This window comes from Photinus pyralis, unplaced genomic scaffold (assembly GCF_008802855.1).
Source record: "Photinus pyralis isolate 1611_PpyrPB1 unplaced genomic scaffold, Ppyr1.3 Ppyr1.4_LG6, whole genome shotgun sequence".
NCBI classification, from domain to species: domain Eukaryota; kingdom Metazoa; phylum Arthropoda; class Insecta; order Coleoptera; family Lampyridae; genus Photinus; species Photinus pyralis.
In genome coordinates, this window is record NW_022170663.1 from 32,985,126 (window position 1) to 33,008,482 (window position 23,357).

Sequence of the window (23,357 nt, forward strand, 5' to 3'; positions counted from 1 at the left end):
AGTTTTTCGAATCAAATGTTAGTTCAAAGTTTAAAGTGTTCAAACATGTTTGAAATTCTCAACTGCGAAGTTTGAGTTTGGACTTGAGATCAGGTTTGAACTCGAATTTAAATTCAAAATATTCGGACTAGAAAATTTGAACGGTTCCAAATTCGAAGTTCGAAACTCGTGTACATCAACGTTTGGATTTTTGGATTCGATACCGATTAATACGATGTTTGGCTCGAAGACGGAAATCTTAGATTGAGGTACGAATTAGATCTAATAATTGTAGTGGTTTGAATATGTTCGAAAACAAACTTTGTGAACTTCGGAGTTCGAACTCAAGCTTTCCTATTCAAATTTCGAATGTAAGTTTAAGGTTATTAATTTTGAACTAGAATCTTTATTTTGATTTTCGAATTTAAACTTCGAATTTTTAGTTCGATATTCAGATTTCAATTCAAAAGCGGAATGTGTTCGAAAATAGAGTTATGACTCGGAATATTAACGAACTTTCTTTGAAATTCGCTTTTTGAATTCAAATTTTAGCTTCAAACTCAGAATTTCAGCTCGGACTTCGACGGTACACTTGAATTTCCTAGCACTAGTTCAAACCCTTTGAAGTCTTCAAGGTACTGAAGGAGCAATATTGCGATTTCCAATTTTCCACCGGAATTGTTCATAACTCTATTCGAACTCTTTTCGTAACTTATTTTCACGTCATTAAACTTTTAACAATTTAGAGTTGTTAAAACTGTTGTAGCTAAAATCGGTTAAGGATTAGTCACCCGGTAATGAGGATGTGACTGATTTTCTATGAAAGAAGTTCTAGCTAGAGGTTTGCGTAGTCAAAGACGTCAAGATGTCCCGGGATATTGCCAGTGATTGTGAGTGATGAAATTGTGCCTGTTATTACAGAGAATGAGAACGGCATTGTTTTATTGACTTTCTGTGAAATCGTAGACGCGGGACCACAGCCAAGATTATGTAAAATATCTTGATATTTAAAGCAGCTCATCGCTATATATCATGAAATACAAGGATGAAGGAAGGCGGAGAGGAAATTGGAGTGTTTCCTTTTAATATACTCGACGAGAAACCGATGGTGTTAAAAATACGAAATTTATTTCCGTCAATTTAACATTCGCCTTTGACATCAAAGTAATAGTGCCGTTCCTAATTTAAGAATTATTCTCCTGTTATTTCCGCGGCGATTTACATACTTGCACAAAAATCCGGGCGCGTTAATGAAAAATTTCCAATTCGGCGGACACCTTTTTTATTAATAAAATTCAATATCACGTGCAAGTAAACAGGATTTTATAATCTCCCCCCCGTTAAGCCGTAATCCGGTGGAGTCGATTTGAAAAATTATATCAAAATAGGGCTCTTTTTTCTGTATGGCTGAAAAATTCCGAATAATATAATTCTATTAAAAAGCGATCCGAGGAATTCAATTAGGCATCAACAAGTATTTCTTGTTAAAAGCTCCTTAATCAGCGCAACCCGCGTATTTGCGCGTCAATTACCAATCGATCATACTCCTTTGACAACTTTATAATTACATTTGGCTCTCTGTATCATTTTTAAATCCGGATTGACTTAATTATAAAACACTCGCACTGAAAAGAGATTATTTGGAAATAATCCCGGACGAAAAAAAATACCAAGCTTTCTAATCAGGACAAATTATTTCGCACCCTTATCAAAAGCAACTGCCAGATTACCAGCATGTTATGGTTGCTCTCCGGTGCTGATCGTATTAGCAAATTCATTTTAGGAGTTGTTTGACTTTAGGAGCTGATGTGATAATTTCATTTAAATGGACATTCGTACACGCGTTTTCTTCTAACCTACACGCACATTAATTAATCAACATAAAAGGTGGGACCAACTTCCTGTTTTTCATTTTTTAATTTCGGCAGCTCATCTGTTGAATATATCCGCATATAAACAGTAAAGTATCACAGAAGCTTCACTACGGAGATCAGAACCAGAAGAGTAAGTATCTTGGAATATTCTTCCCGTGCCCGTGTGTGGTTAAAGGCAATTTGGGTGTACACCGCGGATGATTCATATTTGGTGAAAGTGAAACCTAAAGTTATTTGTCCAATTTTTCATTCATTTATGTGGATAGACATCATAGTGCCTAAAACCACTACGTGTAGTCCACCAGACAGCATACCGGTGGAAATGCAAATCGAGGCGAAAAAAGCTTCATCAGCCTGAGGTCAGCGACTGCTGCGATTGCACCAATTAAAAAGCGAAAAGTAAAAGTACAAAAAGGTAAGTTCCAAAAGTACTTCAACATAACAAGACGAAGACATTATAAGAATTTTACCACGGGCTGATACAGGGAAGCATTGCCTGCAAAAGACTTGTTCAGATTTGTCATCACGGATGAATCATCAAAACGGTTCGTCAAAAGTAGGAAAATATTCTGCTTCATTCACTGGTTGATGTTCACTTTTGATGAAAGTGGAATCGATGAACCATCCGCGGTGCATGATGTAAATTCGCCTTAAAAGCACGCCAAATGCTTCGAGTACAATCTAGAAAGGTAATTGATAGAATGTAGATCACCCATTAACGGAGCAAGACACCTTTGGGTAAAATCTTCAACTATTCACTAATTTGGTCGGGAAAATGGCAAAACATTGCATTGATGGGAAATTTTTCTTGCTTTATGATTTTGTATTTAACTAAAAACTTTCCCGAGACCTTCACCAGAGTACTGAATAAACTACTGTATTCAGTATCCCCTAAACTCCAGACTCGAAGTATTTTTCCCCGTTTATTTCCCATCCGCCAGAAGCTTCCAGTTTGATTCATTTGTTATTCTTCTCTCCTGCTAATTTGTATTTAGTTTTGATTCATTAACTCATCTTACGTGCAGGTGCTGGCCGTAACGACAATTCTTGTAGAACCTAGAATTGCGGTGATCTTATTGGTTTGTGCTTTAGGTCGATAGACCTGAGTCAAACACAGTTGTTACAGGCCTCCGTGATTACCGAGTGATTCTATTAGCTCTTCAAAAGGGTTGTTTGAATCGGTCGGAAGATTCTTTTTACGGGACGTTAGTCAGGTAAATTTTAGTCTAAACCCTGGCCCTCCATACTTCCGAACTGTGTAACGAACCACCGATATTCCGCTGTGAGATTTACTAGGTTTGAGGACCAAACGGTACATAAACGCACGGTATCGAGACATGTTTAGGCACTTCGTTACGAGAAACTGTAGCTTCTGGACATAAGTGTTCTTTAGAAGGTAAACATAATTGCTTTGATTCCTAGCGTCTTGTTTTAGCCACCGATAAGGAAATCCAGGTGCTGTAAGGAATTTGCCGTTTGTAACCGTTCCCGTAGGGGTATTTAAATTTCTTTTGCAGTATCCGAAAGCTTCCTTCGGTTGGAAGAGAAGGGAAAATCTAATATTGCAACAATGCGTGTACCGAATGGTAGAATTTTAACTCGGCAAAAAAAAGTAAATCATAATTAACAGTCGCTAATTACATTCGTTTGATTAGGTTGTGTTTGGTGTCAAATGAAGCGCGCTTAATTAACATGAAATTTAAGACTAGCTTCGATTTTTATGAGGACCGGAAGCAAAGAAGTTTTCATTTTTGAACGATTTTTTGTTCGTTGGCGGAGCTGAAAATTCCGATCATCCCTTTCCGTGTTTTGTGAATTTTACAAAAGGTAAGAGCTTGAGTTAGGGAGGATCTTTAAAAATTTCGTCTCTTGCATAGTGTGCATTTAATGTATCGTACCCTTTGAATATCAAGGCAAGCGTTTGATATATTCCTTTCCGTTAATTATAAAGGGACTTTTGGGTTGCTTTCCTGCATTTTATTTCCCAGTAGATACCGTTAATGATTAATGCTTCCGAAATTCTTAGATCGTGTATATTCCATAGATATAGCCTACAGTCACTAAATCTGTGTCAACATATGTGAAAGAGATAGCCAACAGTAGAATACCAACGCACTGAGTTGACATTCGCGGCATTTCACTGGTGTGTTATTTCAAAATCACAAGGGTCACATTTTAAAGCCTTGGCAAGTCCATGTTTTAAGAACTGTTAGATGTTAAGATTTACGGTGTTATTGTTCATGCCAGATACATTTGAAGTTCTTACTGGTTTTATGTATTAAGAAATGTGTTTTAAGATTGGATTTGATGACAACATTACACGGGTCACATTTTAAAATCCTTGGCAGGTCCTCGTTTTAACAAATGTTAGATATTAAGATGTACTTTAAACTGGACTGTTTGGTAATCAAAGCGCACTGGGCACATCCTTGGTGACCGTGTATGATAATAAATGTTTTATAATTAAATTTATCATTCGTTGCATAGTCACACTGGACACATTTTAAATGCGCATGTGTGGTGTTCTACTTACGGTGCAAAATACATCTCTGTCTGTGTTAGGTATTTTGGCACAGATGCTCCTTATTGAAAGTAAATGGGAGGATCCACGAGGCCTTTGAAATTAGCGTTCAACATACTACTCCAATCTCGTTGAACTTCAAACACATTTTAAAAGAGTCGTGGGACGTGGATCCTTCGCGAAAACATTACATTAACTCCATTCCCATATGGTGCGTTCTCCCTGGGACACACGGTATATGAACTAAAGGGAAATTACTGTCGTATTTTGTGTGCCGTAATTTTGTTTCAGGTTATGCGCCAGTGACCGATCGCCCGTTCTCTGGAATCGCCGTTTCCCCCGTCTGGTTACCTAGGGCTATCGTGGCGATTCCGAAACCGGCCAGAGGGAAGCTTTCCGAATCTTCTGGTGGCGCTCGAGATACCGTACCGCCACGCTGACTGTCGCCGTGCCCACTGTTTATTTGTGTAAATTCAAATTTACATTTGAGTTACAGTAAAACAGGCGACTGCGAAAACACAACGGCGGTCCACAGATAAGGTTGCCTACCTCGTAGTATCAATTTATTATACTTATTAACACTTGTAAAACAACTCCGTCTTTTTACGCCATCGAATCCGAGCACGAGCATGGATATTATTTGTAAATATATAGTGGGTTGGTAGAGCAGCGAGCACCTTTATCTGAAACGCCGCCCACTTAACAATAAAGGTCAAATAATGAAGAAATAAAATAAAACACATAACATAATTTTATAAATTACAGTCGAGTTTGACATTTGAATAAAAAATGTAAAGTTCGAAATTGGATCATCGACATATAGAGATGGACTGTACGTGCAAATGCTAAGCGCGAATACTGCAGATGTGAGAGAAGGGAAAACTAAGAGGCAAGCTTTCTCTATCATACCAACAACATGCGACATACAAGCACTGTCACAGCATGTCAATTTAATATTTAATGCAACCCACACAGACACGATAAAGAACACTAGCTTGTCTCGTAGTTTTCCCTTCTCTCTCACCTGCAGTATCGGCGCTTAGCATTGACACACGCAGTCCATCTCTATATATCGATGAATTGAATCCTTAAGTTCGAATTTGACATTCGAACTTAATTGTACGTACATTAGAACCGTTCGAATTTCTAGATCTAATCCGACTATCGAACTTATGGATTTAATTTTACACATCATAGGGGTGTTTGACTTGTGAGTAGATACAAAATGGCTCGAAATTCGAACCTTAAGTTCGAGTTTAAACAGTTCAAACTTCGTCTTTGAACATATTCGAACTCCAATTCGAACCTGAATTAGAGACAGGTGTTAATTTTATACATCATAGTCGAGTTCGAAATTCGATCCATCGTTCATAATAAGATTCTCTGTTATTTTTAAGTGAACGTATTGTGATAATCCACCCTTATGGTTAGGCAACACACCTTTACATCCGAAACAAAAATATGATAGGCTCTGTATATAACCAATCGGCCGTTTTGCGCAGATGCCGAATACTAGGGGATTTTCGTAACGAAACTAGGGGAAGAAAAGAATATGGAGGTATACAGGTATTTTGATGTGTTTTGTACTGAATTGATTTATCATGTTTTCCACTGCATTTATGATTTCTTGTGTATTTTGTTTTTATGAACTTGTTTAATTGCATTTGATTTGATTATCTGATTTTTATCATACAATTTGAGATGTTCTACTTATATGTATGTTCTCTTGCATTTTATTGCTGTAGGTGATTTATTTCATGTATTTGTGTGGTCTGTGCCGGGGTTTTTGTGCCGTAGAAGGTTTCCCTGGCATGGTCTTGTTGTGTGCGTAATATATTTATTTGCTCTTGTCATTTCTTACGCACAAATTCTGTCTTTTATTTACTTCCCTTCCCGATGATGTCTCACGTCCCAACACATAAAGAACCGATTACACAACGTAGGAGTTCATTCGTGCCATCCATATCGAGCCGTGCCATCCAAATTCCAAAGTGCCGCGAAACGTCCATCGTTTCGACTTGAGAGGCTCTGCTTGTAGTTTTTCCCAGAGTTGCCAACGGTAAGTATAGGGTAAGTCAACGTTTACAGTGTCGGCTTGATAGACCCCTAGGAGCATAACAGTATTCATCCTAGAAATACGGATATGTGCAACAGATTTATAGAGGAACAATTAAAAAACGGAAATATCCTAAGCATGGTAAGAATAACATTTGAAAAATCGAAAGAATTGGAGAAATGTGAAGAACCCGAAGCATCTTGCGAGTTTGAAGAATTTTATGGATCTGAAGATACTGTAACGTAAAATTAAAAAGTTGATAACAGTCTTGAAATGAATCGATTTATAAAAAAAGATTATTTATCACTCATGAATACATAATTTATAACAGTGCGAACTATTTATTACTTCGGCATCGAAATAGGAACTCACTCGACACGCAATTCGGTTTGCTTATAGGTATAGAAATAAACACTTTTCTTTTCGCTACAGTACTATTTAAAAAAATCTTGGATAGGATTCCAAGAAACCGGAAGAAACGGAAGAATATGATGAATGAAGATATCCGAATTGAAAATAGAGCGTTCCATAACTTGCAGTAGAACAGAGAGCAGATGAAGAGGTTGAAAGAAACACCCTTTTATCGTATCTGAAATGTCGTGTTCAAATTTTCGTGGTTGCTTAATAATAAGCGATAAATATCTTCAGATGCACTGGAGTTAATAGACTGAAAGAATCACTCCATTGTAGGTTTCCAATGTAGCGGAAATGATTTTGCACTGGAAGGAGGAGGGGGCCGAGGAAGTGACCTTGAAGAGTACGGAAATGATCATAATTTACAGATTGGATCGTTACTTGCAGCAAGACCACAGGGTAAAATTTCCATAGCAACGATGCGGTCGGTCTGAAGGTAAATATTTAAAAAAAAATGGAATTTGAATATCATATATCTGGTTTTATTATAATTAATGGTTTGTACTTTTTTCCCAAAATGCGTAATTCTGTTGCTTGTTAGCCGCGGCGGTCAACGCAAGAAAGTTCCCATTGCGTAATTGAATTGGGTAAATCTCAAGCGATCTGTATACGTGATAAATCATTCGGTAGTACAGTTTCTGTAATTACATAATTGAGCGTAATCTCCCCATCACGGATTTGTGTAAATTATATTTTGCCATCCATGTTAGAGTAAAATTCGACGTCCTCGAACTAAAGCCTTTTATACGTCGAGTTTGAAGATGGCTTAAATTCGCTAAGGATGAAGATTAAGCAAAGGGTGGGATTTATTTGTTAATATTCAAAACTGCTCAATGTAATTTTAATATTTATACGTTCTACGTGGGTTGGTAGTTAAGCACATTACTTTACATGTAATACGACGTGTAATGGCCGTAAACAGTTAGATAGTGTTTTGTTGGCAAACTATCCCTAACGGACATATATGCACGCAATTATGCTAATAAAATTAATCAGGCGTCGTAAAATTGATGGTATCGAAAGCTCGCCAGGTAAAACCCACTGGAAATTAGATTCGACGATAACACCACCACCGAACAAACCGGCGGTGCAGGGGGAGGCCTGCTGAAAAGAACACATCGTATAATTACATTAAAGGGAAAGAGATGCAACTCCTGGGGGTTTATCGACTTCCAAGTTTGTCTGTCAGGATTATTTATGATGGTTAATGTCGTCGTTAAGACGTCTTCCTTGCTACATTGATCGCTATTTGATGACGTCGTTTGATTCGCCACTAAAAGATTATGTTGCAAAATTACAGATGTCTCCTCCCTTCGCGAAATTTTGACAAATTATGACACACCGTAGTTTTGGTCAGATCGATAATGCGTGTATGTGTGTGTGTTTTTTTTAATGCAAGGACCGGTGATTTATGGTCTCGTTTCGAGTATCCTTTTTTGTCAGTTTAATGTTCTTGAACCAATCTCGTCGCAGCCGACAGGACAATCGATATTTATTACGCCACAGAAATTCGTCTATGGGGTTAATAAAAATGGTAGCTTTATCACAGAAATTAAGTCGAATCTCTGCATAAATTTAGGTACACGTACCCATGAGAGAAAATTAGCTTACATTCGTGAAATCATTTTTATTTGCTTAACAATCTGCACGCTCCCTCATTATGCTCGCAATCAGGGAAATTAAACTGAGGAAGTTTGCACTTCGCTCGTCCATAGGAAGGATAATTTTTACGAGAGACTTTATTTATCCGGAAAATTGTGCTCAATATAAAAATTTCGAAACGTAAAAAACGTTTCTTGCTCCATTTCCAAATATTATGGCAGCGCCTTTGTGCTTTGTAATTGCGAAGCGCATGACATCTCATTATTGGGGAGTATGACATGGCGATAAGATTGAGAAAGTGCCTCGAGCATCTGCGACCTACTTGATTACAGGCTAGTGCAAAAGTTTATTAGCTTCTGTATGAATACGTTGTGCCATGCGACAAAGATAGATGAAAACTTTTATCTGGCCGTCTGAGAGTTGAGATCTCTGCACTAAAGTTTCCTACACACATTCAGATTTGCAACCTACCTGAACGCACCTAGATGCCGTACGAAGCTTGAAATTCAAAATTTCCAAACATTGGGTGTAATTGTGTATGCCTCCACAACAGTGTGTGATAACTACATTGCTCACTGGAAAAGTTATGTCCCCGACCCACTTTATTCTAGCTAAAATATTGGTGAAAACAATTTCAAGGGGTCGATTCAGGACGACACAAGGTCAGAAAAACCGATTGAAATAAGAACTGAGGAAACCACATGACCTGATGAAAATTCACTGCTGACTCATCGACGAATGAAAATCCCGCAGTGCTTGAAAAAGAAGCTGGAGTGCTATTTGAAGGATTTAGGGACGAAAAAAGTGGATTCCCCGACTCCTTTACGCCAGAGCAGAAACTGGCGAGGAAAGAAATTTGTCAGGACGATTTGGACGGTTGGGCTAACTATGACAGTTATTTTTTTGCGAATTGGCACAGTGTTTCACCCCAAAAACCCCGTCTTTATCTGAAAAACTGATGGCGGCGATTTTTTGAAACTAAGGGCGTTCTTTGTACGCTTTTTTGTAACGAAGCTCCCATTTTCGGCTGGGAGATCTACCTCCCGGTAAATGAACGCACGGTATCAAGACGTGATATAAATTTGGGACACTTCGTTACGAGAATGTAGCTTCTAAACCTATGTAGTTCCTTACTAGAAGGTAAAAGTAATTACTTTGATTTGTAGCGTCGTGTTTTAGCCGCCGATAAGGAAATCCAGATGCTGTAACTAATTTGCCGCTTGTAACCGTTCCCGTGGGGATATTTAAATTGTTATTACAGTCTTCGAAAGCTCTAGTACTTTGGAAGACGAGAGAAAATTAATATTGTATGATTTCAATTGCCTTTTTTTTACGATTGACCCGAAATTCCATGTAATAATGGGCTTTACTGAACTACCGTGTGACGTTATTTTCTTTACCGTTTAATCTTTGCTTTGGCTTGCATTTGAATTACGATGTGGAATCCTTCTCGAATAACATTATGCGAACTCTTACCTTTATATAGCAATCCTTACGCCATCTAGGTGTAACCCGATGCGTTATTTGTGATATAGCTTCCTTTTAAAACCTTCCCGTCTAGATTTCTGTTGCGCGTTTTTCTCCCACTTACTGTTGGCGCGCGCAGATCTTGTTGAAGAACTCGAATCGATCTTGACTTGTACTTGAGCTACACGCCATTACACTTACTTGACATTATTGTCTACCTTTTTGGGATATTATATGTGGTGTTTGTATTAAGATTAGTGAAGTTTTTCTCTTATTATCTTACTTCCAACTTCGCTGACGCATTTCTGCGGATTTATCTTACAAGCTTAAGACCGTTTACGGCTACTTTCGTACTCCCTGAGTTTTCTTACATCTTATTTTGGAGTTACCAATTGCTTCCTGATTGTGCATTGATATTTCAAAGTGCAAACGCGAATTCCCGATTTTCGAGATTCCATTCCATTGAAATTTCGACGCCATTACCAGTCAAAAACGCCCTGCATATTTCTACCTTATCGACTGAGAATTACCGCCATTTCATGCGAAACCGATTTGAACTGATGACCCAATTTTTCGAAGTTCGTTGACCTACGATTGATTACTCCGAAACGTAAGTGTCTGAATAAAAAGACGTGTGGAGTTGGTACTGTGTAAATCGTTCGTATGTATTTGTATACCCAGTTACCGATTACGTTTAGTTTTGTCGTTACCAAAGTTTATATTAACGATAATATCATCTACGATCGACATCATATTTGTGTTACTCCGATACTTATATTTGTTAGTTTACTGTATTTTATCCTTCATATTAACTACTTTTGTTTGTGATCTAGTTCTTAAAATTGCCGAGACTTTGTCCGAAGTAAATTTCTACAATTCTAATTAACGTTATGTATTTTGCTCTGAAGAACTTGCTCGTGAATTGATAAGATTGCTTTGTCATTTCAGAGAGATTCAGTTAATTGTACATTTTATAGTATTTTTTTCTTAAGACTTCATGTCACTTTTTTATATCTCATACCGATTGTAAAAAACCAATCCTTAGTCGAACCAAATTTTGTTTTGTCGTAAAGTCATTTGAATTTTTGATTCTTTTTAGTATTGATTGCAATTCTACGTATAAGAATAACCCTTCGTGTCTTACGTTAGCCATTGCTTATGCGATATGTTGTGCAACGCGAATCATTACCCTTCTTATATTTTGTTTGTTTGTGTGTCTGTCTGTTTACAGATTTTCAGTTTCGCGTCCTCTGAGCCCAGAAGGTTGCGACCGTAGTTCAAAGGTAAATTTAGTTGTTTTCGTCGTTTTTCCCTTTTAACGTTTGATTACATTTTGGTTGTTGATACTATCGAATTGTGATTATTACTTTGTTTGAAAGTCACTTAATGATTATAGCTCCGTTGTTTGTGCGGAAGCCCCTTTTGGATAAATACTTTCCCCGGCTACGTGTTGGCTTCTCATTTGTTTTTATTAGAAATTATTTTAAATTCCCATTTTGACATACCAGATCTATATATATTACAGTGTCAGATTTGTATTTTGAGATCATTGTATTACAGTATTAAACCACCCGCATTTATGACATCAAATATTGTTTATGTTTCTTTCCCAATAATTGTGCCTTCCTTCGAGTTTAGTAAGACCAGAACAAGAATCTCTTAGTCTGCCTTGTTTATCCCTTTAGTAAGTATTCCCCTTTCTCTCTCTGTTTCCTTCCCTTTTTGGCTTATTTGTGTTTGTATAGAAGAACCCCATATTCACCCCGACCCACCTCTACTTTGCCTGAGCTTACCGTATGCTTACCGGCAGCCAATCAGATGTGTTCTAGAAACTCGTCTGGTTAAATTAGATTGTGTCTAATGTCAAATGAAGCGCGCTTAATTAACATGAATTTCAAGATTAGTTCCAGATTTCTAAGACGTCTTGACGGCATCACCACTCACCAGAGTACGCCGACCGGCTGGAAATTCCGATTTTCCCTTTCCGCATTTTGGGAATTCTATACAAGGAACAGCATGATTTAGAGCGGATCTTTTGGCATTTTTCGCTTGGATGATTTGCTTTTTTTTTATTTCACAATTCAAGATTCGTGTTCAAGGTAGGCTTGATATTTTTCTTTCCGTTGATTATAAAGATTAAAGAGGGTTTGTTTTTCCATAGCTAGTAGATACCGGTTGCCAATTTGTGCTTCCGTTACGATTTGGGAAAAGTTCGTCGCATTTTCGTTTCTCTTATAGGAAAAAAATATTAAAACTTGTGACCGTGTATCGTACACTAGAACCATAAAGTATCGTACTAAGTACACCAAAAATGCCATCTCACAAGAGACAAAAATAATCTTTTAAAAAACTTACTTGAGGAACGTTTTCTTCGTGGGACAACTGCCCTTGAAGTTAATACGACTCATGGAAGAAGAATGTTGTCACGAGAAGATTTGAATGCAACTAATCATTTTCAATCAGCTGTTGTTCTTAAAGCACTTGAGGCGTCAAGATAGCGGCGATCGGATGCAAATTCAATCTTTTTTCTCATAAGCGCGTACTGTGGAACTTCCTGATCGAGCAGGTTTTGAATCGAGTGGGATCGTTTAGGATTGGTAGTGAAAAATTTAGACATCGCCATTTTAAAGATAATCTGCCACCCTGTAAAGAGTGGGACTTTCCGCTTTGAATTAGATAAATTGAATCTCTCAGCAATCGAGGAGAGAACACAAAATTGAAATTTAAAGAAATTAGTTGTTTCCGACCGAAAGGGCAGTTCGTGAAATGAAAAGTTATTGTGTAAATCAGTGGTTCCCACCCTTTTTCAGCTGGCGACCCACTCCACGGCCAATCGGTCCAACAATTTGGGTTTTTATTTGAAAAAAGGGTTTAAGATTCTAAATAAATAAAGGCTTCGACACCTTCGCTGACGCTTTTTGCGGATATATTTTACAAGTTCTTAAGCCGTTTTCGGTATGTGTCAAAAATTACGCATTACCTCTTAAATAATGATTTTAGGATTCTTACTTCTGGCGTAATCTTTTTTTCATTATTACCTACGTGATTGTTGTTATATTGCTTGGTGGTAACCGCAGAATTTTGTATTTTCTCAATATTGCGCAAGAAAACATTCCGCCGCCATCTTGCACGCTATACATGAATTTCTACGTTACCGGCAGATTCCAAACATGTGATTCTACCAACATTACTACTGACTTCAAATTTATACCGGGAGACGTATTGTTCCTGAATTGTAACTGCAACTATAATGAAACCGTTTGGAGATTAACGATCTTGTAAATTGTTCCGATATATCTGATTTTACTTGCCCTACCTGTATCGCTACGAAGACTATACCTTCCAAGACACGATTTTGTTGACGATTAGGTACTTTTGCGATTCCGAGAATGAATTTCTGTTAGTTTGATTACATTGTATTCTTTATATTAGCTGTTATGCGAGATCTTGGCTACCGTTGCTTTATAAATTAGTTTTTAAGTTACAGAGACTTGGTCCGAAACCGATATCTACAATTTTTAGTTACGTTGTTTGTTTTACTCCGAGGAATTTGCTCATATTATCTTGTGTACATTTTGAATTAATTAGATTCCCTTGCTGTTGTATAGAAATTTAGTTACTTGTGCATCGTAAAGTAGTTTTCTTGAAGTTAACGTCACGTTTTTGCCTTTATAGCCGATTTTTGTACGAGCAAGCCGTGGTCGAGTCAAAATTTTGCTTTTGGTTGGTTAACGAAAGTTGAATTGTCCGATTGCCGAGTACAGACGTTTGCTATTGCGATGTTATTATGCCGCGCTATTCACTACCCCTCTTATTTGTTTGTGTTGTCTGTTACAGAAAAGGCGGAAAGCGCGCTTTTGAGCTCATAAGGTTACGACCCGAAGTTTAAAAGTCTTTTTTTATCTTTGACGACTCCTTGACATTAACGTTTGATTACATACTGGCTTTCGATACAATCGTATTCACATTACTACCTTTGTTTGAGATTCATTTAACGATTATATTATCTTAACTATATATTACAGTGTCCTATTTGTAATATTTTGGAGATCATTGATTCAATCACCCTTAATTATTTTTTTTATGTGTGTGTCAAGTATTTTATTTCTTTATCTTATCAAGATCAGAACAAGGATGGATTTCTTAGTCTACATTGTTTCCCCCTTTTGGTAAGTATTCTCTCCTCTCTTTTGAAACTTACTAAAGACTAAGTGGTGGTCTATTTGCTAGTGTACAATGCCATTGAAGGAATAACTCACCGCATCTAAAGGGCGGTTCGGACATTACATCAGTACAAGGTTGCTATTGGTTTGTGGTTCAATGGTAGACTGCCGAATTTGGAGATTTCATTCCGGCGATTTAGATAAGTATAATCAACCGTAATTACTTGAATGGGTTACAGATAACCGACTTTGTAGTTAAATGGTAGAGCGTCGGGCTATAAAGCCGGAGGACGGGCGTTCGAACCTAAGCTGAGGGAAAAATTTTGAGGGCCCAGAATAATAGAGGGATAATATACATGGAATGTAATAAAAAAAAATTATAAAGCCATGTAAATCCATGTTTGTGGAATATAGAATCAAAGAACAATGATAAAAATAAAAAAAAACAAGCTGCTTACGAAAAATTAGCGGAGAAATTGAGAGACAGGAATCCCACCGACAACAAAGAAACGGTGGTAAATAAAATCAATAATATGCGTAGTGCATTTCGTTAAAACTCTACAAAAATTAAGAAAAATTTACTGAATGAACGACTGGAGTGATTTTTTTTTAGTTTTCAGCAGTGACTCCTTTTATTAAAAGCAAATCGATTCTTTGCCACAAACGTTTCAAAAGTCGGGTGAGTTGCGCGCATATGCCCGAACTAAGTGTTCTGCCTCACTGGGTAATAATAATAACTTCTTAACGAGAGCCGTCAAACGTGGCCTAAAATTTGCACGGCCTTCTCTCAATTAAAATTTTGTTGCTCATACCTTATTTAATAAATATAAGTTTTATAGCCAAACGGACATTTCCAATTTTCCACAATCTTCTCAGTTTTCATGCCGCACGCACACATACGAACATACAGACTTTTACGTTCACTTTGGGCCAACGTGACAAAATTACCTTAGATAAGCACACAAGCTCAGACCAAGTAGAGGTGGGTCGGGATGAATATGGGGTTCTTCTATACAAACAAAAATAAGCCAAAAAGGGAAGGAAACTGTAAAAGTAATCCGGATAGGCGCCACTTAGTCTTTGATAAATCTAGAGAGAGAGAGAGAGAGAGAGAGAGAGAGAGAGAGAGAGCAATACTTACTAAAGAGATAAACAAGGCAGACTAAGAGATCCTTGTTCTCGTCTTACTAAACTCGAAGGAATGCACAATTATGGGGAAAGAAACATAAACAATATTTGATGTCATAAATGCGGGTGGTTTAATACTTTAATACAAAGATCTCAAAATATCACAAACCTGACACTGTAATATATAGATCTGGTATGTCAAAATGGGAATTTAAAATAATCTCTAATAAAAACAAATGAGAAGCCAACACGTAGCCGGTGAAAGTGTTTATCCAAAAGGGCTTCCGCAGAAACAACGGAGCTATAATCATTAATACTTTCAAACAAAGTAATACCTTGAACTACGGTCGCAACCTTCTGAGCTCAGAGGACGCGAAACTGCAAATCTGTAAACAGACAGACACACACACACACACAAAATATAAGAAGGGTAATGATTCGCGTTGCACAATATAAAGCATAAGCAATGGTTAACGTAAGATACGAAGGGTTATTTTTATACGTTGAATTGCAATCAATACTAAAAAGAATGAAAAATTCAAATGACTTTAACGACAAAACAAAATTTGGTTCGACTAAGGGTTGGTTTTTAGGATCGATATGAGATATCAAAAAGTGACATGAAGTCTTAAGTAGTTAATATGACGGATAAAATACAGTAAACTAAGAAATATAAGTATCGGAGTAACACAAATATGATGTCGATCGTAGATGATATTATCGTTAATCTAAACTTCGGTAACGACAAAACTAAACGTAATCGGTAACTGGGTATACAAATACATACGAACGATTTACACAGTATCAACTCCACACGTCTTGTTATTTAGACACTTGCGTTTCGGAGGAATCAATCGTAGGTCAACGAACTTCGCAAAATTGGGTCATCAGTTCAAATCGGTTTCACACGAAATGGCGGTAATTCTTCAGTCGATAAGGTAGAAATATGCATGGAGTTTTTGACTGGTAATCGCGTCGAAATTTCAATGGAATTCTCTTGCACAATCTCGAAAATCGGGAATTCGCGTTTCCACTTAGAAGTATCAATGCACAATCAGGAAGCAATTGGTAACTCCAAAATAAGAAGAAAGAAAACTCAGGGAGTACGAAAGTAGCCGTAAACTTGTAAGATAAATCCGCAGAAATGCGTCAGCGAAGTTGGAAGTAAGATAATAAGAGAAAAACTTCACTAATCTTAATACAAACACCACATATAATATCCCAAAAAGGTAGACAATAATGTCAAGTAAGTGTAACGGCGTGTAGCTCAAGTACAAGTCAAGATCGATTTTAGTTTTTCAACCAGGCCTGCGCGCGTCAACAGCAAGTGGGAGAAAAACGCGCAACAGAAATCTAGACGGGAAGGTTTTAAAAGAAAGCTATATCACAGATAACGGATCGGGTTACAATGTGAACACCTAGATGGCCCAGTAAGGATTGCTATATAAAGGTAAGAGTTCGCATAATGTTATTCGAGAAGGATTCCACATCGTAATTCAAATGCAAACCAAAGCAAAGATTAAACGTTAAAGAAAATAACGTCACAAGACATTTTTTAACACTTTTTTTGGACTCCTGTGACCTTGAAACGTCAAGATCCGTTGATAGTTCCAAATTGCAATTTGGAGTGATTTCAATAACCTACTGGTGTTCAAAAATGCAAATGTGATGTTAGTAGTAGTTAGATTTGAAAACTTTTGCGGTATTTCTATACTTTACCGGTAATGTCAAGTCGTCTACGAGGTCGCCACATAAGAAACTCACCTGAAAAGAAAAAAAGAAATAAGTACAATAATCTCATAAAGCGGAAGCATAAATTAATTAACCTCCCAATTTCTATATTTAATAACCGAGTTATCTCGATAAAAAAATAACGAAGGGCCCAATAAACGTCGACAAGTGTAAAATGAGAGTGTGAGAATTGGGTTCATTGCGAGTAAAGGAATGCAATAATTTCTATTTATCTCAATCTTTTTCCATAACGCGGATCCGGCTCAGGATATAACGATCACAATTAACAGGAACGCCAGCCCGCACAAAAATTACCAGCGTTAATTTTATTTATGGCAATTACGTTTCACGCAGTTTTGCGCACGTTTCTCGATTCTTGTCCCTTTAATAAAGGGAAACGATTCAAGATGGTACTAGAGAGTATTTTCTCTAAATGCCTCGGCAAATATTTGCAATGGTGGATGTAACTAATCAGCCAACAAAATGTCGATCACACACGCGTAAAGGGAAATATAGGGTTGTTTTTGTAAGGGCTTTTCGAAAGTGCGTTTACTGATGAGAAAAAGAACGGAAATATAAAGAAAACAAGTGATTTATTAAAGGAATTTTAAGATGAACTTTATGAACTGCCCCAACCATCATCAATTCTCTTTTTTCGAAGTTTTTATGATCAATACGAGTTTTTGAGGAAAAACAAGTCCCGTTGTGTCTAATTCGACTTCCGTTTTAGTTTTGACGTTAAAAATCGAAAGGGGGGGAAAAAGTGTGTGGGAATGCATACATTTTCCACTCCTATTTTAGAACGATGACTTACACAACACATGGCTTTAAGACTTGCACTGAATTATTATTGTTCGAGTTAACCCTGAACATCCCAGTTTACTGAGAAACCGGCGCTCTTCTCTTCGTGGCAGATGTTCTCAATTAACCACTCAAACGTTTAATCCGGTTAAATGTACAAAATAAAAATGATTAAAAAAACGTTGTACGTTCGGTTTCTAGGCCGAGAATTTCTGGTTTATGTCAAGAGTCCGCTTGCTTTTACGCCGTGTAGAGAAGGAGACGGTAATTTATAAATATTTTTGTAATGTTGAAATTACAACTTTCGCTTTAAACTTCCAAGTTACAAAGAAATCGCAACATTAAACAGATCCACACCTGGTTTCTACCGTATAAGGTATCTCACAGGAAGGAGTTACGTCAACGGCGCTTCCGATAAAATTTCACTTGAGAAGACATTCGGGTCTTTTTAGTGAAGTTGACGGCTTTTGTTGTACAAATTACGAGCGTGGGATTTGACATTTCTTCTGCGCCTTTTTTTCGTCTATAGCGCATGAATTGCCTGATGTATCGCACACTTTGCGTGGATACGTACGATTTATCTAAACGAAGACGTAGGTAGTAACTTATGTGTCTACTTCTCATGTGAGTGAAAACACTCGTTTAATTTAAAGGAGTATTTTGTAGCATTTATGCCTAACTGGCCTGTATAAAAAGGGAAAATTAAAAGGCACTGATTGTGAACACATGGCTCGAATGCCAGCATGGCTGTTTGTAGTCATACAGTGGGGTTAAGTAGGAAGATTAGGTAGCTTTCAGGTAATATTCTGATTCCTAGTTCGAAAATAAACTTGGAAACATCCCCAAACTAGGACTGCGAACCCCAAATTTTCCGTGAAGGTACATTTTGACCATCACTATTTGACATGTATCTATAAAACTAAATATAGTAGGTGGAATCCTTTTCTAATTTCCAGGACATTTGTACGATAGGTATTCTACCACGTTAGGGCGTTGTGCGCGGGTGCACCATCCTGTTGAACCAACAGTTTCCAACTTCCAACTCAGAAAAAAGTGAAGTTTTCTGGCATATCTTGGATGGAACTAATAAATCGATGGGCCAAATAAAATTCTTGAATACCCTTCCTAGTAGCTAAGGGTCTATTTTATGAGTAGGTATACCTCTTTTATCAGTAGACAGATACCTTGGCCATAAATTAATTTTGTACCAATTAACTAGGTAAAAAAGGAAAAAATCATGTACGGTTCTGATGGTGAACAATATCTTCTTAACAACAAAGTTTACCTTAGAATTCAGGGGAATGGAATATTTCAGACAGATAAAAACAAATTGCAAAATGTCTATTACAATCTTGGATTGGAATAATTAAACCAAATACAAATCGGTTACGCAAAACTGATAAATGTAATACAAAGTTAATAATAATTAATTCGATAGTTGATAAAAAAGTAAATGATTTAATTATTTGCAAATTCTATATTTTTTTCTAACATTTGTGCAGCAAAGCGCCCTTTATCCACCCTTAAATTGACTATTTGCAAAAAAAAAACGACTAACTTCGCTCTTATATGAGGATAACCAAATCTCTTTTTACACGGGATATTGCAAAAGATTTTTATTTGCCGCTTATCTAATTGTTATGCGAGAAAGGTGATGTGATAAGAAGGTGAATGAAACCAATAGGTCAAATGATGGGCATTTTTGTAGTATAAATAGGAACCGAATTTTGGATGTCGGCACTTCACTTGTTGAGGCAAGCATAAGTGAACATGGCAAAGTTGGCGATCTTCTTCTTGGTGGCTGTGGCTTTTCAAGTAAGTAAAACTATTCATTTCGGTAAGTTTGATAATTATTTGATTTTCCTCTTGTTAGGCCAGTTTCGCCGTCCCAACCTACTACGAAGACAACACTCTTTTCAAGTACTTGAACGAAATCCGCTCCGAAGTGCAAGACATCACCTTGTACCTCGAAAAAGACTTCCCTGAAGATCGTTTGGCTCATAAAACCGTCACTTGGCAATGTCAGAAACTTGTTGAAGCTATCCAAGTAATCATCAACAAGCTCCACGAAGAAACCTTCAGCTACCAAAGTGAAGGAGTTGGCATCTTCAGAGAAGTTGTCTCCCTTTTGAAGGAAGTGCGTGACTCGCTCAAACAAATCACCCTCTACAATGAAATTACGAACATCCACGAAGTTAAGAAGAACTTCATCGTCTCCATCAACCTGGTTCTTGAACGTTTTGAAAAATTGGTGCAACTCACCTACAAACTCTACCCTGAATTCCAATACACTTTGAAATACCTTTTCGTCGACTTCTTGACCACTCTCCGCGGAATCCGCTCCCACTTTATCCACATCAACGAAGGTTTGGAAGTTGTCAAAACTCCACGCGTGTTGATCAAGGAAATCCACGAATACACCAACGAACTTACCCAGCTTCTCCAGGAAGTCGTCCACCCAACCCAAATTAAGGTAGCCCTCCGCGAATACCTCATCGTCGTCAACGAAATCGTCCGCAAATTGCAACAAGAGGTAAGTGCACCAAATTATAATCGGAGCACCTTTGAACTGATTCTTTTAGACCATCTTGGGACACAAAGAACTCGACCTTGTCTTACATCAGCTCACCAACAAGCTTCGTGAAATTGTTTACCCCATCATGGAAATCATGGCCGAAAACACCGTTGATGTGAAAGTCTTCAGAACCAAGATCATCAGCAACTTGCGCGAAGTTGTTGCCATCTTCGAACAGTTGGTACAGCTCTGCGAAGACAAAGTCTTGCGTAAGTAATCTCTTGATGGACAAACGGTAGCAGTTGGTGAATTTTTATTATTTTTTGCAGCCGTAGAAATCAGAACTCTTCTCGTCAGAGTCATCTACCACTACTTCTACGCCGTCAAGCACGTTATCCAAGAAACCAGATTCGGTAACAAGATCGGTTTCTACACTCCCAAGTACTACAGCACCGAATATTATGGCAAGCACGGATACGGACTCTTCGAAAAGGAAATCCACAACCGCTTCTACACCCCATACAAGTACGAAACCAACTACGAAATTCCCTTCGAATACAAAAACATCGAAAAGAACTACTACAACCCATACAGATATGAAACTCTTTTCCCAATCCGTAAATTCGAAGCAGAATCTATCTATGGCAAGGCTTTGGAATGGAACAAGTACGAATCCAATGTTGCCGTTCCATCTTTCAACGAAGGCAATACTCTCTTCAAGTACTTGAACCAAATCCGCTCCGAAGTACAAGACATCACTTTGTATCTCGAAAAAGATTTCCCAGAAGACCGCTTGGCTCTTAAAACCGTCACCTGGCAATCGCACAAACTTGTTGAAGCTATCGAGGTCATCATCAACAAACTCCACGAAGAAACCTTCACCTATCAAACTGAGATCTTCAGAGAGGTCGTCTCCCTTTTGAAGGAAGTACGTGACTCCCTCAAGCAATTCACCGTCTACAACGAAATCACCAACATCCACGAAATTAAGAAGAACTTCATCGTCTCCATCAACGTCGTTCTTGAGCGTTTCGAAAAATTGGTAAACATCACCTACAAACTCTACCCTGAATTCCAATACACTTTAAAGTACCTTTTCGTCGACTTCGTCAACACCCTTCACGGAATCCGTTCTCACTTTATCCACATCAACGAAGGCTTAGAAGTTGTCCAAACCCCACGTGTTTTGATCAAGCAAATCCACGACTATACCAACGAACTTACCCAACTTCTTCAAGAATTCGTCCACCCAACCCAAATTAAGGTCGCCCTCCGCGAATACCTCATCGTCGTCAACGAAATCGTCCGCAAGTTGCAAGAAGAGGTGAGTGGGCCAAATTATAGTTCGAACACTTTTAAACGGATTCTCTTTTAGACCGTCTTGGGACACAAAGAACTCGACCTTGTCTTACATCAGCTCACCAACAAACTTCGTGAAATCGTGTACCCCATCATGGAAATCATGACCGAAAACACCGTTGACGTGAAAGTCTTCAGAACCAAGATCATCACCAACTTGCGTGAAGTTGTTGCAATCTTCGAGCAATTGGTACAGCTCTGCGAAGACAAAGTCTTGCGTAAGTGACCTCAGGATGGGTTAATGGTAAAAGTTGGTAATTTTTGGTTGTTTTTTTCAGCCGTTGAAATCAAAACTCTTCTCGTCAGAGTGATCTACCACTACTTCTACGCCGCCAAGCACGTTATCCAAGAAACCAGATTCGGGAACAAGATCGGTTTCTACACTCCCAAATACTACTCCACCGAATTCTATGGCAAGCACGGATACGGACTCTACGAAAAGGAATTCCACAACCGCTTCTACACCCCATACCAATACGAAACCAAATACTACAACATTCCCTTCGAATACAAGAACATTGAAAACAACTACTACAACCCATACAGCTACGAAACTCTTTTCCCCGTTCACCAGAACCAAATCGAGTCTTTCTATGGCAAAAACCTCCAGTGGAACAAATATGAATCCCCCAAGGATTTAGTCTTAACCGTCCAAATGCTTGTCAAACGCATCTTCAACCGTTTCGAACAAAACACCTGGGAAGTTACCGATGTCAACACCGTTCTCCTCCACAACATCCGTGAGTTCATCAACGTCCTCGACAACATCTCAGAGAAATTCGAAAACAAAGTAAGTGTAACTCGACGGATTTGTTGACGATGACTAATCAAAATTGTTTGCAGATGACCTTCGAACGTTCCCTTCACACCGAAAAGTACGTAGAAGAATTCATCTACAGAATCAAGGAAATCAAGAGAGAACTCAAGCAAACCATCAACACCGAAGTTTTTACCAACTTGCCCGAACTCAAGATCCGCTTCCTCCGTTACATTGAAGTTGTTGCCGCCGAATATTACAAATTGATTGAAAACCAACAAGTATACGGCCTTGAAAATTTCTTGATCAAGGATATCTTCAACAAATTCATCTCCTTCTTGAACAAGGTCAGCTACGAACGCAACTACATCTCGGAGAACTACCCAATCAAGGGATTCAACGGTTTCTCCTCCAAGTATTACAAGGACAACACCATTGTACCATACAACTACAACGTATATTCCCACAAGCTCCCCTTCGTTAACGGTGGATGGTTGAACTACAACACCGAAAGATTCGTCCCAACTGTTTACAACCAATTGTACTAAAATGTGATTTGCTATGATTACGGATATAGTCTCAGTATTTAAATAAAGCTGAACTTAATTATTATACATTTTTATTTTTTGTTTTGTGTTCGCTTTCAAAAATGCGTTTATGAGTACACAGAAATAAGGCGAGAAAGGTTGGATAGAATCGAGTTTCCGGATTAAGTCAACTCTCATCTGTAAAGCGACGCGACTTGATCTAATGGGAGTCAGTAGTAGTTGGAACCCGACTTAACAGTTGAAGATTTCAATCCGAATTTTAGATTCGAACTCGATCTTTCAGATCGAACTTAAGTAATTCTTGATTTTAAAATCGAATTTAAACCATTACTTGTTCCGACTTCAACTCGAAGGCAGAATGTGCTCAAAAATAAGTTAGGACTTCGAGTATTATAAATTCGAAATTTTAACACTAGATCGAGCTCAAGAGCCCGACCAGTTC

General features: G+C 37.9%; 1 protein-coding gene across 1 annotated transcript; it reads left to right on the top strand.

The window, feature by feature from the left end:
- Positions 1-19,443: 19,443 nt before the first annotated feature.
- On the top strand, positions 19,444-22,981 carry LOC116173981. The gene is made up of 7 exons (XM_031491732.1): positions 19,444-19,551; positions 19,610-20,269; positions 20,319-20,520; positions 20,581-21,575; positions 21,627-21,828; positions 21,889-22,400; positions 22,454-22,981. The coding sequence occupies exons 1-7, from the start codon at positions 19,507-19,509 to the stop codon at positions 22,913-22,915; spliced, it is 3,078 nt and encodes a 1,025-aa protein (XP_031347592.1). The 5' UTR covers positions 19,444-19,506; the 3' UTR covers positions 22,916-22,981.
- The last annotated feature ends 376 nt before the right edge of the window (positions 22,982-23,357 follow it).